Below are 19,573 nucleotides of genomic sequence, written 5' to 3' on the forward strand. Positions count from 1 at the left end.
GCAGAGTAAACCTCACCGTGACTCATTCCAAGTCTCCTGCGTTGTCTTGCTCTGATGTAATGGCCGCTCAGTGGTATGTGTTGTTTTCACAGTTTAGTTTGGCTGTAAAAGTGACAGCTACAGAGTTGAAAGTGAAATATGCTCCTAAACAGCTGTTCTAAACCCAACAGAAACTTCTCCCATCACTGATCACAGCTGCACAAATGAACAACTGCTTTTTATTGCTTAACATGTTTTTTACAGGCCATTTTAGAGATGACAATTCAGCTAAGACAAACTTGAATTATTGTTTTTTCTAGGAATTCACTGAAATCACAGAAATGTTTTTTTGAATTTGAATAAGGTTTTGATAAAAGGACTTAAGAGAAGATACCGATTTTGTCGGTCCAGAGATTGCTGGCACATCAACAGGGGTTCAGGTGGCAAATTGGTCAAAGGCTTCAACCTGAATCCTGCTTTTAATTTGGTGGGAAATTGTATCTGCTGCATTTTGAAATCTGAGACAGGCGAGAGACTTCCTGTTCCTTCTAGAATGAAGAGATTGACTCTCGCTAAAGGAAATCTGTGTGTCAGTCACATAACAGTGAAAAGACACATTATGTCAAGAAGGGGCTCACTGAAAAAAAAAAAAACATTGAGAAATGTAACCTTTGATTTCTTCGATATGTAGTGACTGGTGTGTTTTCTTCTTTTTTTTTTGGGGACCAACATTTTTCATCAACTATTTTTATCTTCACTTGGATTTTTTAGAAAACAAAACTATTCCATCTTTTTTCTTAAAATGTCCTCATCAGGACAAACAAGACAATTGTAAATGTGAGTCCAAAGTAGTAACTCTGTACTTAAGTAAACTAACCAGTACTGGTACTTAGATTAAAAGGTTGTGTACAAACAGCTCCCTGTTACTTAGAGACACAATTTGATGGACAAATCAACTGTAAATGAAGGAAAAAGTTACTATTTTTAGGATTTATTGTCTAAAGACAAGCCATATTTTTCAGAAAATCGCCATAGATAAGTCAATGTGTGTTATACAGTATTTGGTGTATACAGTAATTTGTATCAAAATTAGACATACGTTTGCAGGGATTTTGAGTTTTTGGCCAGTTTAAGTTGTTGCTTTTATCTGCAAAGTTCATCATAGCACGAAGGAAAAGTTGTACTTGGAGGCCTTCCATGGTACTGAGCTGAAAGGATTATCTGCAGTTAAATCAGCTTACTGTACGTGTCACAGAACAGGTTAAACAGGTGACTTCCAGTCTGTGCTCCATCTCTTCACCTAGAATGAAGAAGAATCTCTGTCTGCAAATCACACACCTGCCATGCAGGTGCCATCGCAGGCGTTACCGTGAAGGGTCTGCTCTGTGGATTCTGCGGGAACACAAGAACAATTTGATAATTATGAATGGAACACAACAAAGATTTAAAAAAAAAAAAGAATTTTATTTCCAGAGTACAAAACCAGAAGGCCTACTTAGAATATTTCTGAAGCTGATTTAATCAGACTATTTCCTGCGGGGATACAGAGGCCATTAAAGCAGCGTAATTGTCTTTTATTTTTAGTGAGGTAGATCTCCATCCATGCTGGAGAGCCATAAAGGAAGAATATTACTGGTAGTTTTGGGATCGAGCGTTACGGTTCATCTGTTTGCCTCATCCTGGCTGGATGGATGAGGCCAGAAGAGAAAGAGAGCATGCCTCTGTGAGCAATTCCCTTCCAAGGATAGATGGAGTGAACAGCTCCTGAGTCATGTGTCTGTTGGTTACCTGATGTGCCCTGTTGTAAGGCCACTCAGCAAGAGTGTGATGTAATGTGGGAGAATGTCATCGTCACACTCTGCCATCAAGATCCCACAAAGACCTTTAAATAATCATCACTCCGAAATCCTTAAGATTATTAAATACATGTGAACAATATTTAAAATAACAAAATAAAATGCTAAAGAAAATGCAATTCATAAAGATTCAATCACTTTTTTCATTGTCAAAAGATCGACTTTTGATTTATTTTTAGAAGACAAAATGTAGGTTTGTCCAAGGTTCTGAAGCCTTGAAGCGGCCCCATACCATGCTATTACCACCACCATGTTTGAGTGTTGCTATAATGTTCTTTTAAGGAAATACTATTAGTTTTGTGTGAGATATATCGGGATACACACCTTCCAGAAAGTTCGTCTTTTGTCTCATCTGTCCTCTGAATTCCTTTTTCGCTTGCTCTCCAGTGATCAATCGTGTTGGGGTCATTTTGGTCCTGTCCGACTCCTGGGAAGGTTTCCCTGTTCCAAGTTTTCTCCATGTGTGGCTCTCATTGTGGTTTTGCAGTGCTCATGAATGAAAGCTAGGGATGCAATGATTCAGTTTCACCACGATTCCGTTCATTTCGTGATTTTTGGGCCACAGTTTTCTTTCAGTTTGACATTTGTATTACAAAACGACAACAAAAAACAAAACAAAAATCAGATGTATTTTTTATTTGTTCATAAGCAAGTAACAATAAAAGACAAATCTTTCAATTGGCTTATAATAAGCCTGGTGTACTGTAATAAAACAAGAACATATATATTAAATACAGCATAACGCATGTGTTTGACACTTTCAGCATATGTAAACGTATACAGTAGGGATGCAATGATTCATTTTCCCTACCGGTGAAACATTTGAAACCGAGATTTTTGGGATCCCTTGTGAAAGCTGAGCACCCATAAGTTCTGCCACAGGGTTTATGATAGAAAGCACAAACTAGTTCACTTCTGATTGGCTTGTAAATAAACCAATTAAAAGTATGTAGGATTCTTGCGTGGGCCTAAATCATGTTCAGATTTCTAGAAAAACATGAAGTTTTTGAACTTAAACATTTATGCAAAGAAGAAAAGAAAAATCCTTCACGGACATGTTCAATAACCTTTTATAGTACTGTATGCATGTCTAATCAGCAGGATTGGAACAGTGTTTTTAGAAAGTAAAAATCTGTACAATATTGTAAGATTATCCGGAAATAATTCATCTGCACTTTTTAAAACTATGTTTCCACTCCACTGAGTGATGTGCAGCCATGACACAGACATAAAGTCTAACAGAAGTTTCACATTTGCCTTAAGTCTGCTAATAAACCATTATCTATGGCTCCTTCTCCCAGTGGGATCGTGTCTTAAGTGGTTTGCTGTCCCAGATCTTCAGAGCCCTTCATTTCTCTGGATAACAAGACCAGACGTGATTGAGATTTCCACCTCCTTCTCTGTTATGATGAAGTCAAAGTTAAACAGGGGTATAGACAGGGACTGATTCTGACACAAGAATACTCGCTCAGTCACGCACAGGCATTGATCCCCTGGTCTTCCATCCAGACTTCTGCTGCATTCTGCCATCCCACAGTCTGTGAAGGATTCCTCATCCCTCAAGTTCAGATCCTCACCAAATTTGGTCTCTTCTTCATAAACCCTTGATATTCCTGAACAAAAAAAATCTTTGTTTTAACTCTCATCTTTAAAAAAAAAATCTAGTTTTATTGCACCCATACCTATAGCCTTTTGAGTGAGATAAAAAATATCCAGCAAATAGAGAAAACCCTGCATTCACTCAGCAGCACACAAATCCACAATTATTGTAGCCTTTCGTGAACACTGCAGCAGCTGTGTCCTGTCTTGTATTTACATTCCTTTTTTTTCTGTGGGAAAGCCTGTTGTCTCTTCTGTATCCATGACAACTGAGTACCCAGCGATCTCTATTCAACTTCACTTAATGTCAAATTCAACCAAAGACAGAAGACAAAAAGGGTTAGCCCCTAGCATCCTGGGATATCATGAGTTTAACTCAACAAAGACGTATTTTTTCTTCTTAAACTGTCTGGCCGAATGCTGGATAATAGATGAGTAAGTAGAACTGAGAATGACATCACATTCATGCATCGTGCTTTTCCAATTCATTCACAAAGAATGAAAGAGCATTAAAATGCAAAATAACACGTGAAACCTTTGAGAATTGATGGTCTGTTGGGCCTTACTCTGGTTAAACTCATGCACTGATTTGCACCTTAAAGATCTCAATTTGAACTGTGATGGCTAAAGCAGAAATACAGCCTTTCTTCTGGTGATGCGGGACACCTATCTTCCTCCTTATTGTCTCAAAATCCTGTAGCTAAGATACCAAATTAAGATCTAATGATCAGTGGGTTTGACTAATTCCACTGAGCCCATTTCAGCGATCAAAAGCTTAGTTCACATGAGTATTACTCATGGTAATTAAGGATAATTAAGCTTTTTTCTTAAAACTATACATATATTATTCTGAAGTACTTCATCCCATTAGCCGCAGTGTTCATTGTTTTGGGGGCCAAAACTATTTCTGTTTTTAAATCAATCAAAGCCATTTAAAATTAGTGAAAGATACTTCATAGTTTGTTTTTCTTGCGTGGTGTTGCACAATCATCGACTTCATCTTATGTGCTTCTACTTTTTGATTTACTCAGCTTGACTCCTTCCATGCATGCTCTGAATAATGCCCACAACCCATGATGCATGCTGACAGCTAACTGCGCTGTCATTGTCATTCACTAGGCCAGAGTTTTCTCAAGCTTTGCCTTTTACCATGTCCCACCTGTGAGTATTATTTACCAGGTACAGCCTTTAATTATTTTATTTTTATTTTTATTTCATTAGTTTAATTAGTTTATTTAACATGAATATTGCAAAAGAGTTAGTCAAAAAGCTATTTTTTATTTGTTGTCCCTTGCAAAAAACTTTTAATGAAAATATTAGCATCAAATTCACTATGTGTATCAGACGTTGTGCCCTGAATTTGATGCGCCGCCAAAATTCAAAACTAACTATACCTATAAATAAAAATCATACCCACCACCCTAAAAAACACTACAGAAATTACAAAAATAAAGACTGAATAATAAAAAATGTACATCCGATAATGCCCAATTTATAAAATTTAATACATAACCACCACGCATGTTGGTGATTTTTGTATTTGTTTTTTCTACCATTTTACTTTTTGGTTTAAATACTTATAGCTTTATTATTATTTAAATACCTTCTTTAAAAGTATAAAGTAAATTATTTCAATATAAGCTAACATTTGGAAAATAAATACGATTGTTGTCTTATTATGCCTCCATTTTTGGGGTTCTTAAGTAGGCAGAACTGGGATTTTTTGGGGGGAAACTGGACAAACTTATATAAAAATATATATATTTTAGTTTTAAAAGAATACATTCATAAAAAGCAGCCCTACTTTGCCTTCAAATACCTTCAATTTCTTAAAATATATAAATGACTGAGCATAATTTTAAAGTAGATTTTACCCACAGTATTTAAGATTGTCTAAATGTGCTTGAGTATCCTAAAATTAGAACTTGTAGCAAAGGTGCATTAGACTACAATACCCAGAAAGCATTGCCAAAGTATAAATAGTAACTAAATGGGCGTTCCCGTGGTGACATGTGGAGGAGGTAAGAAGAGGATTGTTGCCGAGGACGCATTGAGCTGTCAGAGATAACGCTCGCGCTGCTCTTACCTGCCTGGACCGTCGCTGTCATGGACTTAACCGAGGACAGCGCTGTGGAAATTATCCCGTGCTGACCCACTTCTTCTTCTTCCCAGTCCTTCTTTGTCCTTTGACGCCTACTGTCATCGCATCCAGGTAAAGTCTGCGTATGTTGGTGTAGATTTCCAGCCGCTAGCACATTGTTTCATGCTTCTGTAGTCTGCTTCTTCTTGGTTTTTTTTCCGTACCGAGATGAGCATCTCTTGTTGAGGAAGTAGCCCACGCGCTCATCTGTTTCTGTTAACTGCTGCAGCACGTGCGGCTAGAAAACGAAAAAATAAATAAATAAATAAATAAAAAGAAAAAATAAACTACACAAAAAAAGGGGGGGGGGGGTGACGGGTTGACTTGACATTCAAATTCACATTTGGGTTTTTACAGTCCTTAGAGGGCACATTTTAAAGTTTGAACTACTTTAAATGAGACACATTTGGTATTGTAAAGTCTTAATATTTATTAATTTATGGTGGTATATTAACTTTTAACATAACACTTGAGGTTACCATTATCTTTGACAAAAGAAGTTATTTTTGTTAGTTTTATTTTGTCCAAATTTGATCTAAATTAGTTTTGATTCTTAAATGAAACAGAAAACCCCAACAGCTCTTCCCCCACAGCTGGTGCTGGGTTCCCAACGGTGGCTAAGTGTGGGGTAAGCCCTGAAAGTTATCTTCCCTCATACTTGAGGCCCATTGATTGCGTTGAGCACTTCAGCTCTATCATAAACCAATCTTTGCATTTGCTTTAAAACAAATATCCAGAGAGATGCACCAGAATAAAGAAACAGAGGCATTATACATGTATAATTTATATTTTTGCATCTTGTAAAGGGAGTATAACTCATGATTTCTGTGTGAAAACAGCTCTAAAACAATCAAACACAAACATTACAATCTATTGTGTTTGTCAAACGCTTTCTGATAAGGATTGAATGTTTGCATCAAAGACAGTCATTTTAAAAAATGCTGTTAACTTATCTATTTTGTTATAAATGGCTAATTATGTGCATTTTAAAGTAAATAATGATGTCATTTTTCTTTTAGGAGCACCAAACCCTGAGAAATCATGGATAAGATGTCTAGTTTCCTCCATATTGGGGACATTTGTTCCCTGTATGCAGAGGGTTCCACCAGTGGATTTATCAGCACTTTAGGGTAAGCCTGTTTGTTTTTTTCTTTTCTTTTTTCGCCCCGTAAATCAATGAATTTTGTTTTTTCGCAAAGTTCTTAAATAGCTTCTTTTAAAAAAACAAAAAAACAATTGGATTGTCAGGAAAGATTCTTCCTTTGTGCATGGCTCAAAACAAACCCTCTATTAGATGAATCAAAGAGATGCTTCTGAAAGTTGGCTCTTGAAAGAAATGGATTCCTATAATGGGAGGATTTAATGGATGTTATTTTCAATGGAAATATCAGTTTTAACTGTATAAATGGGATAAATGAATGGCATATAGCACTTCTGTGGTGTTGATCTCTACTCAAAGAGCTTTTAAACTATAAGCCACCTCACCCATTCACTCTGCACTTCCTCTCTTCCTTTGAATTATTTCTCTTCAAGCCCGCAAAGTGCTTAGTTTTTGCCCTGGCACACAGATGAACAGCTTTCTGGAGTGGCAGGACGTTAAATGCCTTGACCACAGATTCATCAAAAGGATCAGAACAAAAAAATCCTGATGGATTTTTTACCTCAATAATGGGGTTGCATCTCTAAGGGATGTCTTTTAATTTTGCAAAAAAACAAAAACATCAAAAAAGAAAAGAAAATATTAAAAAAAAATCTTTGTTATGTTTTTTAATAAATGCACTGATTTAGCACTTTGTCTGTGTATGTTTGTTAATAAACAAAATTTTATTGCACATTTAATCGTTGAGTCTTTCGCTTAATTAAAGAGGATTAAAGTAGAACACTTTTAGAGGACAAAGGGGTCAACATTTTTATGTTGTACAATAGGATGCTTGAAATTTTCTTTAGAACACAGTAATAAAAACATTTGTAAAACATTTTGTTTTTTAAGATACACACAAAAGAGTAGAATTTCGTTTGAGGATACTGAAGCAGTTTCAGGCAGGAAAACTCAAGTTTAGCACAAAGAATACAGCTGGAAAGAATCTGGAACATGACTTTACCTCTAAACCCAGAAGGAACCTGTAACCAGCAAAGAGGTGGGACTGAAAATGACTAAAGATGTTCCCAGTGGTGTTTTAATTATGGTTACACCATTTTTAGCCCAAATCAAACAACCTTTGTAGAGCAGCAGTAGTTCTTTAGAAATTCACCTTTGAGATGTGGGCGGGACTGTTGGCACAGTGCAAGTCTCCGGCCATTTCCCATCATCCATCTGTTTACATGCTCTCCCGCTAGCTTACAGCCCTTCACGACCCCAACTTAACATTACCGGTGCAACAAAAATGGCGAGCAATATTGGAGCTATCCCGTCGTGCAGTTTGGAGCCAGATTCCAGCTCAGACGAGGAAAATGAAGAGATTAACGGATCTATTTGCTTAGCGAACGCATCAGAATGGAGCAGAGCAGGGAGTTTGTTGCCTGCTGACTGCATTAGCTCCATAACACCTTTTTTCTTTTTTCATCTGCTCCTAATTCACACCAATTTGAATAAAAACATACTCACAAATGCAATTTGGAGCTTAATTTCCTTTACATAAGTTCTCCATCATGAGAAAAATGCCACAAGAACATGTTAAAAAACCCCAACACAATTTTTATAGGGCCTTCAGTTTGAGCTTTGGTTGCACTGTGAGATCCAATTACTCCAATAGACTGTGACTTCTATGTTTAAAGTGTTCAAAATTAAACTATAATACAATATAAAAAGATGGGCAGCTCTTTCACTTGACACCAAAAGTCCGTGGTTCAAATCCCAGCTGTGGCCCTTTCTATGTATTTTGCATGTTTTCCCCGTGAATGTTTTGTTCTGGGCACTCCAGTGTCCTCCCACAGTCCAAAAACGATGTTTCATAGGTGAGCTAAATTGTCCCTGTAGGTTTCAATGTGCACATGTGTGATCGTGTGGGCCAAAGACGGACCGGTGACCCGTCCAGTAGCTGTGATAGGCTTCAGCAACCCCGTCACCCCGAAAGGGATTTAACGGGTCTAGAAGATGGATAGATAAGTGTAAGAAGATGGTTTGGAAACAATGGTGCCTGTCAGATTTGGAGTGATGATTTCTGTTCTCTAAATTCACCTCCATAGACTTCATATTTTTATTTATTTTCACCCACAAATAAATGGTGTTTTTTTTAAATTCCCTCTTTGTGACAATAAATAGAAAATCTGTCCTCTTGTCTTTCTCTTTAAGTGCTGTAGCCTTCCTCCCCTTTCTGTGTCACCTCCTTTTTTTCCCGGCAGCAGCAGCTGCTGTACCAAGTCCTCCTCTTTGTCAGGTTTTTAGGAGTCTAGCTCTTTCACAGTTTGCCGTTTTGCATCCCCCACCATGGCAACAAATTTGCACCCTTGTTTTAGGGGCTGCCACCACAACAGTGCTCATTTGTCACAATCAACCCCGCTGTAATCTTGTGTCTCCACTCATGATGAGGGACGCCCATTAAAGAGGCAAACCTAAATTATGATACTAAAAATAGAAATATTGTATAAAGTGATACTTGACAAAATAAAAGCATGTAACCGCTGAAGGATAGCTGTGTTCACCTGCTGCAACAAACAAGCTGGAAGCTTGTTATAATTCATCTTCAGTAACGAGGCTAATGAAACACCTATGCATTTATTTGCTTCTAAAATGTATTTTTTGGACTTTGCATCTGTCTGATTGAAGGCCGTGGCTCTCCAGTCATCACCACATGTGTGGAGTGCTTCCTTGTGCTGTTTGCTCTGCTCGAGCTATAAAAAGAAACAGACTGGATAAGCAACATCATCTGCTTGGGTCAATCTATTATTTCATCGCTCCCCACAGATTCCTCGACAGTCCAGTTTTATAGATGTGAAAATAGTTGTTTTTAAATCATCTTGGAGTCAGTCCACAGCTGCAACATCTGTTTTAAGTGAGCATTCAGGGCATATCAGTGCAAACCACATCTTAATCTTTTTTGTTAGTTCATACATACACCCTTCAGGGACCAGGAGATCTTTTCTCACAGCACTTGTAGCTCATGGATGCTAAACTGTTGCTCACTCCAAGCCAGAGGTCTGCAACCTTTAATGTTAAAAGAGCCATTTGGCCAAAACCCAACGAGAGCCACAAAGACCTAAATCACCATTTGAAAAAATACTTTTATGGATGTTTTTGTGGCCAGTAAGACTTTCATTTATAAAACTTTAACCTTTAAATGTGCACTATAATTGAATTATAACATTGTATATGTTAGAATTTTAATTAACTTTAGACAGCAGCACATGCAAGTTCCTTAAAAAATGTTACATCTGTCAAACAACTAACCTATGCTTTTTTTTAAAGGCTAAGTATTTATCTTTAAAGCCTGAGAGCCACATTGGAGAGGCAAAAAAGCATCAAGTTGCAGATCTCTGCTTTGAGTGAATGAACTAAGCGTTAGGTCTACAAATTTTGCAGTATTTGAAGTGTTCAGAAAAGACCATCCTGAAACAGAAGAAGTCTTAAATTATGTCTATTTTGGTTTCTCTGGGTGGTTCCATACATTTTTTTACACCTCATTTTACTATGGCTGCCATTCAAAGATGGATTATTGACATGGCCTGGTGAGCTCCAGCGTTTTGGTGTCATAAAGACGGCTTACTGGATAGTCGAGTTGCCCCGAAGGTGTGTCACCAAACTAATTCAAGCTCAACACACAAGAAAGGAACAGTTTCTCAATTAAATGCTCGTTCGAAAAACAAACATTAAATATCCATTTTACTCCCTGTCAAACTAGACTTTGTCTTTAAAAAGGTTATTTAAACTATTTAAAAAGGGAAGTTTTGTAAAGATCTAAGTCTGCATTTTCTATCTTGTTGCTACCTAATAAACTTTTAAAGAGGACTTAGCCAACACTGATTTTAGCCTGTAAACATGTTGAGTGTAATGACATCAAGTCAATTTAGCTGTTGAATAACAGGAGGACATCCATATGTTAACATCTAAGAAAATATTTCAAAAATAGATCTCAAAAGTGGTATTTAAACAACCGTCACTTTGCTGTGACTGAGCATTCTGACTTTAAACATTGCAGACTTACTTTTCCTAGAGGCTTTGTGGCAACAAATACAGATTTGTTTATTTTAAGTCTATTAAAAATTAAATTAAATATAATCCTGGAAACATTTTAGAAACAGTCATGGATACTGTTCAGAATTAGTCCCCTCTGTTATGCCCTTTTCTCTGTCTAGGGGAGATCCAGAGGAACATTCAAAAGTAAAGAAAATAACTATTGCATCCAGACAACATAAAAACACCAAAAGATTGCATCTGTGTAAGGTAACCAATGTATTTACAAGTAAATGATAGTCAGCAAACAATAACTTGACCAGAAGCAAAAAAGGCATTAGGGTGAACCAAGGCTAAAACAGCAAACTAAAACCCCACCTATCTAATCTAAGACATCTTACCTGCAAAAGAAAAGGCAAAACGATGACAAACACTAACCTCCCCAGACTAACAGAGACAGGGCAAAATACATATGAAAGAAAATGGCAGTTAACCCCTACAGATTCACTTTTAACTGTATTTTACACACAACAAAAACTCCACAAAAGGCCTATACACAAATACAACACACAGAACACTGCAACACAGGTCAACAGAGACGAGCGCCTCGCTCAAGTGCAGACAGGCTGCAGCACAGCTCCCTTCTTAAGGGCTTGAGGTCCACGCAGTGCTTGAAGGGCTGCCTCCATCAGATCTGGTCCAATGGGAGCCACACATTTCCTGGACCACACCTGAAAGTGATCAGAGACAGAGAGACACACAAAGATCCACAAAAAATGGAGGTACCACTCTGATATGTAAAATAACGCACAAAAAAATAAAAAATAAACTATTGTGGCCACAACCCTCCATTCGAAAGTGTACAGCAGAGCCTTACAGCTTGTAGGTCAAATTATTTTAGTTTAACCAACAGAAAATATTTATTTAAAAAAATAATTTACATTGTTCTCAAAATATTGTCAAGAAAATATGAAACAACATGTGGCAACATTTGAAACTAAATTTTGAATGGAAAAAAAACACAAGAATGAGAATTTGACAGTTTAAATGTTTAAACTTTACATATGTCTGTAAACCCAAGCTACAGTTTTCCCTCCAGACTTTGTCTGGAGTTTTTGTAGTGAGTTTCCAAATTTAAAATGTAAGAAATGTAAGTGGTCTCAGCTCATTTAAGTACAAGCCAAAGACATTACAACCTATAATTAATACATAGCTGTAAATTGTGTTATGTTTTTGCGAAGAGCTCCTTAACAGCTATATGGTCTTTTCTGATATCAGCTTTCCTGATACAATTCACCTTATTTGGTAATTTAAAAAAAAAAACAATGATATGTTTGTGACATAACATTTACAGTTAGGAAACTCAATTTAGAAACTCAATCCTGCAGAACAAGTAACTTGAATTAGCAACAACATGTTTTTTAAACAAGTACTAAAGACTAATTTCTCTAAAGAACAGGAATCCAGTGAGACGAGAAGTGGGAATTCCATGTTCTCTTTACCCTCTGTGAAATTCTATGAAATCCAATACCTCAATGCATTCAAGAAAGGCTTTTGTCTTCTAGTACACACCTGGTATTTCCTGCCTGGTTTTAAGAAGTTCTTCTGTTTTGATGCTGAAATCTGTGTTTTTTTTTTCCTTTGTTTAGCTCTACAACAAAACTACCAAAAATGCTTTCTTTGGTACCCCGTGGTTGTTCATTAAATAAAACAAATTGATTTTCATATTAAATGCAAGTCACATTATACAAAAGTCATAAAATCTAGTTTAAAAGAAAAATGTTGCAACATGTTTAGTGTAAATTAAATGTTGTTTGTAGCATTTTGAAAAACTGAAACGGTCTCAGAAGTGTGACATCTAAGCAAAAGGTTTTCGCTGGCTAAAAGTTGTCTGGGAGAATTTTTTGTCGGTAAAGAACGACGTTTTAATGCTGACTTTTTTTTCCCAGACTTGTGGATGACCGCTGTGTGGTTCAACCAGACGCAGGGGATCTCAACAATCCGCCCAAGAAGTTCAGAGGTAAGGCCTTGCTGCCACAAGCTTTTTAATGCACAACAGTCGTGTCTGTTCTGTGGGTCACATTTATGATACTGATGTGTTTTAAAGAACAGCATCTGAATGACTGTAAAACAGATGTGAAGTTTTTAACCTCATCGAGTGACTTGAATATAAGGTAATGGATTGTTTGGTTTTAATACTAGGTTTGGTATTTATCACAGCTTACATAAGTTGTTCTAATATTGTTTGTTTAAAATGAACTGATTTGGTTTTACTCCATGCTGGTTTAACAGTATTTGCTGTGTAACATTACAAGCAGATTGCGAAACTCCATCAAATTATGTACAGGTCTGCTGGAAAGTGAAAGCTAAGGTCACTCGACGGTTTTTCTGTGTGTCCGAATTCCCTCACTACTCTCTAACCCCTAAAAGGCCAAATAGTGCAAGACTATCTAGCTCCCTGGATTTGAATACACTTTGGACACATGTTTGTTTTCACGCCAAATATGTTGTCACTCATTTCCTGAAGTAAAAACCTAATAAATATGAGCATTTCATAAAGAATATTAGCAAATCCACTGTGCTCCAATGATGAACACTTGGATAGTTTATAAAAATAAATGTAAATGTATTTTTTCACATGACAGGTCGTTCAAATGCCATGCATTGTAGTCTATATAATCTAGTGTGCATCAATGCACAATAGTTTTTCACATAGACTTCTACAAAATGTCTTGGACACTTGATTTTGGAATTGTAGATTCTAAAATGCCCTTCATCGTGCACTAAGTAGTGATTAGTGAGGGAATTCAGTAGTGATGGGGGATATATTTGTGCCAGTATCAGTATCTGCAGATATTTGCTTAATTTGAGTATCTCGGTATCAGTCCAATATCAAATAATCCACTGATATTCTTCTGTCTGTTTCCAGAAACACTTCTATTTATGATATGTATACTTGTTGCTAATAGCTTGGGAAGCTTCTGTTTCCAGTCATAGTTAGTAATTGACTGTTTTCAGGTAAATGTTATTTTTGACAGAGATACATGTTGTTCCTAATAGATCCCTGGCAATGGGGAACTTATGGTTTACAGTTATGTCCAATATTCAAAAAATGGTCTGAATGCTTCTAGTATATTTATATGAAAGTTTCAAAGTGATAATTGTTCCCATGAAATCCTTTGCTGTATGTCAAAAGGATCAAATTCAATGTGATTGTCCAGTAAAAGCAAAGTTGTGCATTTCTAATAAAGAAAAAAAGAGGAAATCTAAACTTTGTGTTACTGTAAACACTTTAGTATCGGTGTCCGCAAATATCGGCGATCGGCCACAGTTTCAGGGGAAGTATTGGTTATCAAAACACTAGAATTCAGACTCAACCTTAGAAATGTCTTAATAATGCTGAAATGTTGATCAACTTTAATTTTTCTGCCCTCTTGAAGAGTTGTTGCTCTCTGGGATGTCAGTGCACTGAAGCATAGATCTTAAGCTAATTTTGTGCCACAATATATAAATATGGTCATCCTGCAAATTTATTTTATTCATAGTTTAGATATTGTAAAAGAAAATAGGAGATAGGTCATAAAAAGATAGGGCAAAAAGGTTCAGGATTCAGGATTCTTTATTGTCATTTCACCACAGGGATAAAACGTAATTTGTGTCTCTGGTCCCGGGCCAGCCGTTTACAGTGCGATTATGACAGGAAGTAAGAGACATATCAATTTGATATTTTGCTATTCCTGTGGATTATTGCACATTTCCTATGGTTACTACACAAAAAATTAGCACAGAAGAGAATATATCACATAGCACAAGTTAGGGGCACCTCACGCCTCCATTACATCTAAAATGGTTTTGTTTTCTCATAATATGTATATTTTTTTGAACAACACTAAGCTGCAAAGTATTTAGGGTTTTTTGTGTCCTCTTTCTTTCTGCACACATCTGAAGGTATTGGGCTGGTTGCTTTATACTTGTTTGAATCAGGTTAAATATTCAAACAGCTCTTGCAAACTTCAAGCTGTGTAACAGATCATACTGAGCTAAAAAGTTGCCCAGCATTCGTGAAGGAGTTACAACATTTCTGATGTTTGGAGCAGTTCTTAAATTAGTTTGCAAGAATTCTAAATCTGTTTGAATATTTTTCTTATATATGTGCCACAAACCATTCTCAGTTTTTTGTTTTTTTTTAGTCGAAAATATAGTGGGATAAGTTTGTCAGGGGAAACATTTGTGCAAAACAAATTTGGTTTTCATTCCGAGCAGTGTTTTAAATTTTTTTAGCAATTGTTTCTCCTATCAGTAGTTTCTGAAACTAGTTACAGAGACAGAGACCTAAAGAAATGTGTGCAGGACTTTTAAAATCCTCTACAAACTCCTACATGAGTTCTTAAATCCACACCTGGGTCACAAGGCATCATTAAAAAAAATCCATATTCCTTTGGCTTAAGGTAAATCCTCTGCCCATTTCCTATTCCCTGCTGCATTTTTCTATCCTGCAGTTGGATTTGCTTAATCATTTAATTTGTAAGTGTTTTTTTCAATTTCAAATAATAGGTTGAAACTTGACTTGTAAAAAACAAGTTGTGTTCATTCTTCTCAAACTCAAGTTTACCATGGTAATGACACTGTTGTGACAGTTTTGGTTCCCCATTAGTCTGTGCTATAAGAGCGGACATTTACAGATTTATGCAGTCCTTTTCCCCAATATAACATGTACGCTCACTATTCTATTTCAGGCACTTCAGATAAAGTTAGACCTTAAATGTGCTCAGAAAAAATGACAACAAATGACAGTATGTTTCAAATGGAAACATGATGGATGTGGGTAATTCCTCAAATTACTTGCATTTTATTGGTGTCTTTAAAAGTGTATCTTTAAACTTACAGTTATGTGCAAACACCAGGTAGTTTAGAGCTGTCGGAGCCCCCAGCCTTCCCCGTTGAAGATGCAAAGAAGGACCTGTGCTTGCTCATTTCTAACAGAGATATTCAAATCTTATTCAAAGATGTGGCCTATTAGCCTGCAGTGAAAGCAAAAAAACAAAACAAAAAGCTGACTTCATGTGCTGCTGGCATCAATTACTTCTTTTGGTCATGGTTGCAAAGTGTTTTATCAATCACTAACTAGAAACAAAGTTGAATGAAGATTGTTAAAAGCTTTTTAAGGAAGAAACATTTTAAATGCCTGCGTCTGTGTTTAAAATGCATTAGGATATTTTAACATTTTTCCACCATAGTAGTAAGATTTTTTTGACAGAATCACATTGAATTGTATCAAGGTTTAACCTGAATGGCACCTGGAAACTACCAGAAATATGTGCATCATGCTCTTCAATTTTTCTGTGTACTAGTGTATTTGCATGCTCGTAATACAGTTTTGAAACTGTGTTTTGGAGATTTATTCATTGGATGCCTGGATTTACAAAAAACATATCAGCTGCAGTGTGTTAGGGCTGACCAGCCAGGAGCAGGAAGAACTCCCTACACATGCAGAGAAGTCCAAAGACTTAACAAATAATTGCCTCGAATCATAGGGAAACAACAACAAAAAAATCAAATAGGACGACCAGATACAGAAAACAGAAAGATACCTCCTTAAATAGCTACCCTAATTAGTGATTCCAGGCAGCTGTGACCGTCTCAAGGAGAACTCAGGGGTGGCTAGGGCATCTAGGAGAAGTCACAACCAACCTGCAGAGAAGCAAAAGAGATAAAACTCAAAAACAAGGTGAGGTGAGATGTTAGTGAGGTGTTACAAAACAAATTAAAAAAAGACCACAAACTGGGACAAATAAGTTGATGACCAATGACCAAATCAGATAGTTTACAGTACACTGTGGGCTTTGTCACATTACTTTATAGAATGAACATTCTCAGAAATATTCATTCATTTATCTTCTAAGCCCATTTTGTCCCTTTTGGGGTCACGGGGCTGCTGGAGCCAATCCTGGCCACTTGTGGACGACGGCAGGGGACATCCTGGACATGTCACCAGGCTGTTGCAGAATTCTCAGAGACATTGTTTTTGTAAATGCAAGAAGGCTTCGCAGTGTGTAATTTTCATCACAGGTACACTTCAACTGTTAGATACAGAATGTAAATAAAGAATCCAGGAAATCCCATTGTATGATTTTCTTTTCGTATAAAGATTCAGACATTTTATTTAGTTTCTAAAAAAAATGAGAAACAATTTTGTCCCTCACAGGGTTGTTACGTAGTCTTTAAAAAGCGTTTCTATCATCCCCTCATTACATGTATTAATGGCTCCTGTTTGAACTAGTTTTCTGTATTAAAGACACCTGTTTACACCCTTAAACAGTCAGACTGCAACTTCTCCTCCACGACCAAGACTAAAGAGCTGTCTAAGGACACCAGGGATAAGATTGTACATCTGAACAAGACTGGGTTAAACCAATCTATAATAAGAAAAAACTTTGTCAGCAACTGTTGAAGTAATTACTAAAAAATGGAATAAATACGAGATCACTGAGAACGTCCCTCCACCTGAAGCACCATGCAAGATCTCACCTAGTTGGGGTCAAAGGATTTTGAGAACAGGGAGAAAACAGCCCAGAACTACTTTAATTATATACGTCGTCATGGATTCAAATCCTGCAGAGCTCCAAAGGTCCTCCTGCTTTAGCCAAACATGCCCAGGCCCCATCAACATTTTGCTAGAAACCATTTAGATGATCCAGCTGATGAATGGATGAACCTCCTTCAAGCAGTAAGAACATTAAGAATGAAAAGTGACTGGATCTTCCACCATAACAGTTATCCTAAATACATCACCTGGGCAACCAAGTAGTGGCCACATAAAGAGCATTTAAGGTTCTGGAGTGTTCCAGCCAGTCTGAAGCTCAATTAATTAGAGAATTTGAGGATGGAGATGAAAGTCTGTGTTGCCTTGCAACTGCCCCAAAATGTCACAGCTCTTGAGAAGATCTTAATGGAAGCATGGACCAAAATAACAGCTACATTATATACAAACCTAATCAAGACCTACAGGAAACATTTGACATACTGTATGTCATTACCAACCAGGGTTACATTACAAAGTTTTGAGTTGTTACTGGCCAAACATTTACTCTATTTTCTGCTCCATTATACAAATAAATTCCTTAAAAATCTCTTTTTACAATCCGTCTCTCACAGTGTATCTCTGAAGTGTATCTATGATGAACATTAAAAATCTCACTCATCTTTTTATGCTGGACAACTTTCAGTATCAGTGACTGTCAGATAAAATGTCTTCCTTTTTTGAATAATATTTTCATCGGTAACGCTTCCTTTTACAGTACAGTACTTACAGTGTACTTAAGTGGTATTTACATGGTACTTATAGTGTAACTACTGGGTACTTTCAGGGTACTTACATGGTACCTTTTTATGGAATTTACTGGGTACTTACAGTGTGTTTACATGGTACTTTCTATGGGACTTTACTAGGTACTTACATGGTACTTTTTGTGTCTACTCTGTACTTACATGGTACATACTGTGTATTTATATGGTACTATTTGGTTCATACCTATGTGGTACATACTGGGTATTTATAATATTCTTACTGGGTATTTACATGTTGTGCAAAGGTGTCTTTTATGGTACTTACCACATGTAAGAACAAGGTAAGTACAAATAAAGTACTTTGACCTTTAGGTCTGCACTCGCTGCATGTTTCATGGTATTTACCATGAATTTACCACAGAAACTACCCCTTAAGTACACTGAAACTGTAACTGTAAAAGAAAGTCAGCCCTATTTCCACTCAGCTACATGGTACTTTCATTACTAAATACCGGGTATGTTCACTTGAATATTACTTGGTACTTACCCCTTAAGTACACTGAAACTGTAACTGTAAAAGAAAGTCAGCCCTATTTCCACTCAACTACATGGTACTTTCAGTAGTAAGTGCTGGGTATGTTCACTTGAATATTACTTGGTACTTACCCCTTAAGTACAATGAAACTGTAACTGTAAAAGAAAGTCAGCCCTATTTCCACTCTATTACATGGTACTTTCAGTAGTAAATGCTGGGTATGTTCACTTGAATATTACTTGGTACTTACCCCTTAAGTACAATGAAACTGTAACTGTAAAAGAAAGTCAGCCCTATTTCCACTCTATTACATGGTACTTTCAGTAGTAAATGCTGGGTATGTTCACTTGAATATTACTTGGTACTTACCCCTTAAGTACAATGAAACTGTAACTGTAAAAGAAAGTCAGCCCTATTTCCACTCTATTACATGGTACTTTCAGTAGTAAATGCTGGGTATGTACACGTATTACCTTCCCGTACAGTGTACATACACACTTGGTCTTCTGACCTCACCACATGAGACAATGCTAACCTGTTGGTAAGGGTAAAGTAACTACATTGTAAAAACATATTCTGGCCTGATTACTTCTTGTAACATGAGGCAAGTTTAAAGAGAAACAAGACAGCAGTGAAAACAACAATCTTTAATATGATACATGTCTGCAGCATACAAAGTGTCATCACAATGAAATAGGTTTTAAGTACAAAACAGTGCAAAGGAGAATTCTAAAAAACACACTATTGGCCTGAGGGTCGTGCTTTTTGTCCATCAAAATTCTTTCAGCAGAGTTTGGTAACGGTGCAGGACTTCTTCAGGGTTTGTAACTGCAAGAAAATTCACAATATGAGCTCAAGTGAACATAAAAAGCAGAACGACTTTGATGAAGTACAAAATATATTTTACTTATTTAATCATTTCTGTAATGAGTTTGATAAATCTCTATGATTTTTTTATCGCTTTGACTGTAATGCTTGAAATTAATCAATTATCCTCATTTAAAAACATGATAATAAATTATTCAAAACTTAACTTTTTTTTAAATATTGTTCTAAAAATGAACTTG

General features: G+C 36.6%; 1 protein-coding gene across 14 annotated transcripts in view; it reads left to right on the plus strand.

Moving 5' to 3' along the window:
* Positions 1-5,437: 5,437 nt before the first annotated feature.
* LOC101155104 (inositol 1,4,5-trisphosphate receptor type 1) overlaps positions 5,438-19,573 on the plus strand; it is a 109,262-nt gene continuing 95,126 nt past the window's right edge. For 8 of the 14 annotated variants that reach the window (XM_020703412.2, XM_020703425.2, XM_020703424.2 and 5 more), the window contains exons 1-3: positions 5,439-5,646; positions 6,594-6,704; positions 12,634-12,704. In XM_020703412.2, coding sequence (XP_020559071.1) covers positions 6,616-6,704; positions 12,634-12,704 — 160 coding nt within the window. In that variant the 5' untranslated portion in view covers positions 5,439-5,646; positions 6,594-6,615. Of the gene's footprint in view, positions 5,647-6,593; positions 6,705-12,633; positions 12,705-19,573 lie in introns of all 14 variants that reach the window. The other 6 variants (XM_020703413.2, XM_020703419.2, XM_020703417.2 and 3 more) reach the window with 1 other exon arrangement.

Source organism: Oryzias latipes, chromosome 5 (assembly GCF_002234675.1).
Source record: "Oryzias latipes chromosome 5, ASM223467v1".
NCBI lineage: Eukaryota > Metazoa > Chordata > Actinopteri > Beloniformes > Adrianichthyidae > Oryzias > Oryzias latipes.